Source organism: Varanus komodoensis, unplaced genomic scaffold, assembly GCF_004798865.1.
Source record: "Varanus komodoensis strain SLA01 unplaced genomic scaffold, ASM479886v1 scaffold1, whole genome shotgun sequence".
Classification (NCBI taxonomy): Eukaryota; Metazoa; Chordata; class Lepidosauria; order Squamata; family Varanidae; genus Varanus; species Varanus komodoensis.
In genome coordinates, this window is record NW_025335268.1 from 115,123,016 (window position 1) to 115,132,052 (window position 9,037).

Consider the following 9,037-nt stretch of genomic DNA (forward strand, 5'->3'; position numbering starts at 1 on the left):
GGTCTCTTTTTTATCTTTTTTCCCTTTTTTAATGTCAAATTGCTATAAAGAAAAAATGGGAGGCATTGAAGGGTGAGGTGTGTGTGCAAGCAAAATTATTAAGCATCTGTGTTTTCATAATCTTCACCAAATCAACATAAATATAAAGTGAAATACTATAAAATTAGTATTAATGTATTATTCTCCCACAGGCATGTTCAGGACCACCTGACAACTTTGCATTGACCAAAAATTTCCTATGTGCAAGGACTTAAATGTCTGCACTCAAATCTGTAATCATTTGTCAAATGTTCAAGAGTTAATGGTAACATGCACCAGATCCACTATGCATGGAACTCCTATGCAGAAGTTAACACCAAGAAATAGATGGCTGATGAAAGCCAGGTAAACAGGGTAGATTTCATTCTTCCACAGTTCCTATGCTGTTTCCCAGGTGGTGCCATATCTGAACCACTACAAGATTATGCAGTGGTTAGAATTGAAGCTCTTCTCACTTTACCTTCATAATCAACACTGAAGTGATGTAACCAGTTCATGATAGGAACCAAGTAATTAAGTCAGTCAAGATGATCAAAGATTATCTACTTCCACATAAAATTCCTGAAGAATTTAAATTGCAAATAACCAATGGATTTGCACTATTGAATTCAATTAACTGTCAATCAGAAGAACTGTAGGGATCCAAACCAGAGATGATATTATGAAATAATTCAAAAAGACAATACCTGTAGCAAAAAGCAACATAGAAACAGAGTCAGAAGGGGCCTCCCAGATCATCTGATCCCCAGCTCCAGCCAGCTCCACTCATGACTTGCTTACCTTGTGCATGCCCAGCCTGTCCTCAGACACCCTCACCGATAGGGCTTCAACCACCTCCCATGGAAAGCCATTCCATACCCTAGGGGTCCTAACTGTCGGGAAGTACTTCCTGGCATCCACCTTGAATCTTGGTTCCCTGAGTTTTGCTCCATTAGAACGTGTCCTGCCCTCATCCACAGGGGCAAAAAGTCTCAACCCACCTCCACATGACACCCTCTCACATACCTATATGTCGCTAACATGTCCCCTCTGAGTCTCCTCTTCTCCAGGCTGAAAAGATCCATTTCCTTCAGTCTCTCCTCATATGGCTTACCCTGCAAACCAGCCACAAATTCTGCCAAGCATAGCCCCTCCAAGAGATTCCTGACATATGTTGCCGACAACTTTCTCCAGCAGAAAGTAGAGAAAGGTACAAGAGGATCAACTATCCTTGATTTAATAATTAACAGGGATGGCCTGGTGGACAAAATTACAACCAGGGGAACACTGGAGGAAAGTGACCATGCACTACTTGAATTCTTAAATATAAAGGAGACTAAGGGTTACAGGAGCCATACAAGCATCCTGGGTTTCAAAAAAGCCAACTTTAATCAGCTCAGAAAAATGAGAACCAAAGCGCCATGGCAATGCATGCTAAAGGGGAAAGGCATCCAAGAGGGGTGGGAAATCTTGAAAAAGAAGATGCTACAAGCACAACTATGAACAGTTCCATCAAGAAAAAAGTGTAGAAGACAGCAGAGGAAGCCCACAAAAAGTTAAATTACAGCCTGAAAGAAAAAAAAACATGTGGAAGCAGGGCAAAGCCATGAAAGAAGAATATAAACAAAGAGCAAGAAATTGCAGGAATAGTATCAGGAAGACTAAAGCAGGAAATGAAATGAGAATAGCAAGGGATGCTAAGCACAACAAGAAAACCTTCTTCAGATACAACCAGACATCAGGAAGAGAAGGTGTCCAGCTACTTAAAGTGGATGGCAGAGTGATAACAGATGACAAAGAAAAGGCAGATGCGCTCAATTCCTACTTTGCCTCAGTCTTCCCCCACAAGGAAATCTGCAATCAAGAGGAAGTACAAGCTGGAGTGAGAGATGGCAGCCCAAGCTTGACAGTCAAATGGTCAAGGAATACCTAGATGGAATAAACATTTTCAAATCTCCAGGGCCCAATGAACTCCATCCCAGACTCATAAAAAAACTAGAGGAGAAACTCTCTCAAAACCACTGGCTATTATCTTCAATAAATCTTGGAAAACAGGACAAGTGCCAGACGACTGGATAAAACAGGTGCTCCTGTCAATTGACCCAGGTGATTGACACGATTGCTCCTAAGCATTCTCTCCCACCAAGCAGAGCCTGCACAGTACCTTGGTATATGCCTGAGTTGCAGACAATGAAGCAGGCAGAGAGACAACTAGAACGTAGGTGGAGGAAATCCCGTGCTGAATATGACCGAACACAACTGAAAGCCTATTATCTATTCTTCGCTTCCATTGCATCTTCACAGTGCTGTCCGGCTGAGCTTTTCCAGGTGATGCAAGGTCTGTTACATTCTGGAACAAAAAATGACTTCATCACACCATTGGTGGCTTGCTGTGACGACTTTGCCCAGCACTTTAGGGATAATATTGCTCAGATTCGTCACGAGCTGTATCCAGAACATTGTCCGGTCCATCTTTTTTGGATGAGTTTCAATTGTTGTGGCTTGAGGATGTGGACAAGGAGCTTGGACTTGTCCAGCCTACCACTTGTTTACTTGACCCTTGCCCTTCTTTGCTGCTCATTAGAGCCAAGGATGGGATGCATACCTGGGTCCAGGGGGTTATTAATGCCACACTAAGGGAGGGCTGGATCCCTGCGCCTTTAAAGGAGGTGGTGATCAGACCCATCCTGAAGAAGGCATCCCTGGACCCAGAGGTGGCTGCCAATCATAGACTGGTGGCCAAGAACCTGTTTTGGGGCAAGTTGTTGGAGAAGGTGGTGGCGGGACAACTCCAAGTACTCTTGGATGAAACGGATTATCTGGACCCATTTCAGTCCGGCTTCAGACCCAGTTATGGTCCTGAATCTGCCTTGGTAGCCCTGTACGATGACCTGTGCAGGGAGAGGGACAGGCTGAGTGCATCCCTGTTGGTTTTCCTGGACCTCTCAGTGGCTTTCAATACCATCGACCATGGTATTGCACTTGGGGCATAGGAATGGGTGTAAGAAGTACAGGTTAGGGGACAAGTGACTGGACAGCAGCACGGGGTGCTGGTTGACTGAAGGCTGAACATGAGTCAGCAGTGTAATGCAGTGGTCAAGAGGGCAAATGCCACCATTGGTTGCATAGCCAGAAGTGTGGCTTCTAGACCAGGAGAGGTATTACTACCCCTCTATATGACTCTGGTACACCCGCAACTGGAGTATTGTGTTCAGTTTTGGGCCCCTCGTTACAGGAAGGTTGGTGGCCGGTTTACAGGGGATGCCGTATGAGGCGAGGCTGAGGGAACTGGGTGTCTTCAGACTGGAGGAGACTCAGAGGGGATCTGTTGGCGATATACAGGTATGTGAGGGGGTGTCACACGGAGGTGGGTAGAGACCTGTTCTCCCCTGCAGAGGAAGGCAGGATGCACTCCAACAGAGCAAAGCTCAGGGAACCAAGGTTCAATTTAGATGCCAGGAAGTACTTCCTGACAGTTAGAACCCTGAGGGTATGGAACGGGCTTCCATGGGAGGTGGTTGAGGTCCCATTGGTGAGGCTGTTCAAAGATAGGCTAGACATGCCCATGGTGGGCATGTCATGAGTGGAGACGGCTGGAGACGGGGGTCAGACTAGATGGCCCAGGAGACCCCTTCTGACTCACTCTGTTTCTATGTTCCTATCTTATCCATGACTGTGGTAATCAGTTTGAAGAAATTTAACACATATACCACCTACTTACTGTATCAGAAAAGAGGTGCAGCAATGCCCTCTTGTGTTATAAAGAAACTAATCACAAACCAGCAATTTCTGACTATATTTATCTAAAACTAAACTAGAACTCAGAATAAAACTATCATACACATATTACCTTTCTCTATTATGTCTTTTAAAAGAGAAGTATTAAAATTATACATATGACAAAATCATAAACACATGCAGAAAACTGTTTTTAATCCTTCTGATATTTAAGGGCAGACATGCATAACTAGTACAAGTAGCACATTCTAAAAGTGGGGAATACATCTGATTCCATGTTTTCAGGCCGATATATATTTATTCAGACTTTAATATATATTCTAATTTTCTTGAGTAAATTGTTTAGTTTTTTGTAAGGTACCTGAAACATACATTCATTGTTTTATGAAGTTCCTATATTGCCACAGAATCAGGAAGCACTATTTCAAGATATTACTGAGATTTTTTTTTGTTATTTTAAAAATAGGAAAAATAAGATAGATGACAAACCTGAGTATTAAAAACTCTGGTTTAAACCACGAAAAATATATTAAGTCAAACAGGTCACTGACATGGAAGGGAAACCACATGGACTATAATGCATCTGTACTGAATCCTTATTCTCCTTGTGACTCTCAGGAGGAAGATATCTGACCCTTTCTTTTCATTCTGAAACTCAATTTCTGAGTACTTACATGAATTTCCAAAACTTAATTTTAATTAAGTCATGTCTTTAGAATTAAACCTTAAAGTAATCTCAGTGGAAAAGAAATATTGCTACATATCCATAGACATTATTTATTATTCTTCAGGAAGTCATACCAATAAAGTTTAGACCTCACAGGTAATTCAGAAGAACAAGCAGCAATGTTATGCAGGTACAAGATTCACAAGTTCTGAGGGGTAACCATACAACAAAAACAAGGGTCCACTGACATTCTATTTGTAAGTTTTCTAATAATATCTGTTAACAGAAGCAAAAATGATTATACACAATATTAGTGACTTTTTCATTCAACTTTCTCAGGTTTCTCAAATCGTGTGAAAACATTATGGGTTGCACTCAGAGTTTTCTTCCACCAGCAGGATCATTCCCCAAGCAAACTTCTGCTGAAGATGGTTTGGTTTGCAGGAAGTAGAAGGAGATAATGTTTGCTCCTTCTTTTCTGCTGCAACTCTCAACACTATTTCCAAAACTATTCTAGAAAGTCTCTATAGCCACCAAAGAAGATGGAGCAGGGGGAGCAGAGACAGCATAGGTACAACAGAGGAAAATGGGATTGGTAAAAATCATGTTCTCCCTGACTCATTGTTGGAAACGCTCTGCTGGAATATAACTTTTTCTGTGAGAGGCAGGTACTGGACCCAATCCTACGATCAGTTACATGCTAGAAAGCAGTGTGTGTCTGTGTATGTGTGATTTACCTACAGAGTTAAATATGAAAATGAAACTTCCCAAATGAAAGCAACTCACCTATCTTGATAAGTAGTAATAGCAATGCTGGGAAGAGTCAGTAAAGGCAAAGTTGTGGGTCTACAAATAGTCTCTCTGTCTGGTGTTCTTCCTTTTTCACCTTGTCTTTGGAACAATGGTGGTAACTGTAAATTACCAGAGCAACCTCTTCTTCCTCTCCAAAGATCTATGCCAAGAGTGTTAGTTGATGCACTGTAAGACTTGCTGAGGCTGCATTCCAAATAATCTTTAGCATTCTGTAAAAGCAAATAGAAATATTAATTATTATCCCTTTCTAATGCTTTAAAAAGCATACTGGTTACAGTGTATAGGTACAAACCTATACATGTTTAGATAGAGAAAAGGCCTACAACTCCCACCATACCTCAGCCAGGAATTTTGGGAGCTGTAGACCTGTAAACACACATAGGATCATGCATTACGTTGCAAACATGATATTGTGTAAAAATTCTTAAATATGTGGTAGACCTTTTTGGCAAGAGGTTGAAGGAGGCAGCAGTCCCCAGTCCACCAGTTCCTGCCTCCTTGCCAACAGTAGGCCAGTCCAGCCTCCAGTAAGGATGACTTCTCCTCATTGCCCATGCTCCCTTGTGAAGGACGAGCTGTCCCTGGTGTCTTCAGAAGTCTGCTCTCAAGCTACACTGGCAAAAATGGTTGTTCCATGTCACTGCAGGCAGGAAAAAGCTTCTGACAGCAGCCCCCAAATGCTGCTAGTGCTCTCTGGAGGCTGCTGGCATCAGAGCTGGCAGGCCATGTTAATACTGGAAAGGGATTTTTGCCACTCTTGCCAAGCGGCTTGCTAGTTGATGGGGCCCTTGTGTAGTGGGTCCTGCTGTCCAGGTTCAGATTATATGACACCCTTGATGGGTGACAACAATGCTCAGACAGCTCATGGGTGTCTTGGTTGAAAAACAACAGCTTCTGTTATCACCAGGAAAGAAGCACCTACATTCCCCAGCAGTCCCCAAAGCTGACAGCATTGCTGTCTTTGCACCACTAAAGCTCACAAGCACCAATGATGATTTGCGAAGGAAGGAAGGAAGCTAAAGCTGCCAGTAGCTCTGCACCCCCTACCCTGCAACAGTACATATTGCCACTTCTGCACCACTGCTAGCAACAAGACCCATCAGAGTGGCTGGTGGGTACAGTGAGCTTTAGTCTCCCCTCCTTCAGCAGCAGACTTCTTCCACATCAACTGAATGTGTATGTATTTGTATGATACATACGAATACAGAATACAGATACACAGAAGCACATTTGTATGCATGTGCTTCTGTGTATGTGCATGTACACATGCCTTTTCCCTGCAAGGAACCCAATGTGGCTTACACAGTCCCCCTCCTTACCATTTTATCTTCACAAAAAACTTGTGAGAGCAATTTAACTGAAAGTCAGTGACTGGCCCCAAGTCATCCAGTGAGCCAAGTGGGGACTAGAACCACATCTCTGAAGTCCCAGTCCTACATGCTAATTACTGCACTACATAGGCTCTCATATTAACTCCCTGAGGGCTAAAGGGGTTGGGCATCCTCTCATAAAACAGTCACTAACTTAGAAGCCCTTAGCAGGGGATAAAGCAAAGTAATACAGAATAAGGTGACATTGGCTACTAGTCATGGGCAAAAGCAGCATGGGCACAAACTGAAAAGGCTGCTCTTGTTCAAGGCTCCCTACACTTACTCATCTAAAAGTTGACAGCCTTGATCCCATCACAAGAGGCAAATATCCATGCACATTTCATCCAATTGTTCCAAAAAATTTAAAACATTATTAGTAGTTCTCTTAATAACTTAATAATTGAATAATAAAAATCAGATTAGAGGCACAAATAGCACAAATTCTCCAGTATCCATTTGTTCAATATATGTGAGTAAATCTGCTTAAAAGGGACTATTACATCTGCAAATTCCATCTAATTCTGATAAATTAAATAGCCCTTTGTTGATTTCCAATGATTTTCTATGAGAGGCATAAGTATTTGGAATTCTGAATTGAGAGTAACACAAGAGTCAAAGTGGGCAACCTCCAAATCAGGGTTTTTTCTGAACAGGGGTCTAAACCAAATCTTATTGTCAGCATGCACTTGTAGTGCATAATTTAATTTCTTCTATTTTGCAATGGTCTCTTATCAACAGATTGACTTTGAAGTATTTGAAAAAATAACAAAACCTGTCTGACCTCAGATCTAGGCAGAGTGAGAGGTTTTTTTTAAGAGTCTTTCTCTTTCCCATTGCCTATGAAATCTTTCACCAAAAGAAAACAGCTAGAATAACTGGAATATAACAAGTAGTACCATGGCACTTTACAAGCTAAAAATATCACCTAGCAGCAACTTCCTCCTTCCCAGTAGCACGACATATTTCTGGAGTTATTAACCTTCTGCAGCTTTGCTTCTTGACTTTTTGAAATTGATGACGTCTATAGTAAAAGCAAAACTGGAGCAGAATTTAGCTGTCTGTTGAAATACTTTTGTTTGCCACATGTATCATACACAATACAGAACAGATAGGTAAGGTGGAAGGGGGCACGCTATTAATCACAGCATGCATAATTGACATGTGTCTTTCAAGGTTTAAGAAATTTTGGGAAAATTTTAATTTCCACAATTAAATAGATGTTACTAGGCCACACCCTGGAAGCAGCCTATACACAATTTTCATGCTTTAACAATTATTCCTCAGTCAGCTTTACACAGTACAGTTATCAAATAAGTCATCTTCTGCTTACAGGAGTTGGCTCTAGATTTGACACAACCCTTAGCAATATCCCCCCTTCCTAAACTGCTGGTCTTTATCAGTGGCACTCTGATCAGCATCAGACATCTTGAAGCTGCCATTTAAATTTCATATAATGTCCTTAAGCAGGCTTCTGTATCCTAATGCCCTTCAAATTGGTTTTGGTTTCCAACCCCTAGCATTAGCAATGCTAGTTTGGGCTGGTGGAAGTTGAAGTTCAATATATCTGGAGAGCACCATATTGCAGAAGCCTACAGAATAACACTACATCAAAGGCACTGTAGGAAAATAAAATGGTAGAATCAGGAGGCTCAGGGGAGGAACCAGCACAGACAACTGCCCAAAGTTCTCATGCTGATGCCAGACTAACCTAAATTCTAATAAGCTCTTAAGCATTTTGTGTGTTCAGTAGATCTAGGTGTCTCAGAGCTATGAACAAACCTACAGTAACTTCCTCAGACATCCTAATGTACAGCATTCCTGTCAAATTATAACTCAAGTAGCACCCACTGCACTGACACTTCATAAAAAAAGAGATCAAATGCGTTTTTCAGAAAACCCTTAATGTTAGTGACTGCATTTGTTGTGACCCACAAAGAGCAGATATTACTATAGCAAGATATATTTTGTCTGAAATGCTACATTTGCACACTTACCCCCTCTGTGGTGACCATCATCACACTCCTGCTTTTCTTCATGATAATGGTGGACTGTTGCCCTCGTTATATGGAGCACTCTTCTCAATTACTTTCTTGCAGACCAAAACACCTAGCAGGAAAGGAGGAGGGAGGAGCTTTTTTCATTCCTTTCTGATTGACCAGTAAGACATTTTATAGTAAACATCATGATCTTTATATGCTGATGTGTTGCAGAAATACTTAGACATAGGAGAATTTCATTCTGAAAATAAAAACTGACTTCAGTTTTAGCAAGGGGGAAGGTTTGCAGAACATAGTTGTTAAAGTCTAGCACCAAACCTTAAAATTGAAAAGAAACACAGAATTTGAATTCTTAATTTTATACCATGCCTCATGAATTAATTTTAAAATTGGACAAGGCCATTTAAGCCATGGGGCCCAACCCCTTGATCTAT

General features: G+C 41.5%; 1 protein-coding gene across 1 annotated transcript in view; it reads right to left on the minus strand.

The window, feature by feature from the left end:
* The window catches only part of PDE4B (phosphodiesterase 4B), a 227,243-nt gene extending 218,601 nt beyond the window's left edge, over positions 1–8,642 (minus strand). Inside the window, exons 1-2 of the mRNA XM_044441195.1 lie at positions 8,601–8,642; positions 5,210–5,445 (exon numbers count right to left, since the gene is read on the minus strand). Of these exons, the coding sequence (XP_044297130.1) occupies positions 5,210–5,445; positions 8,601–8,642 (278 nt within the window). The remainder of the gene's footprint in view (positions 1–5,209; positions 5,446–8,600) is intronic.
* Between the last annotated feature and the right edge of the window lie 395 nt (positions 8,643–9,037).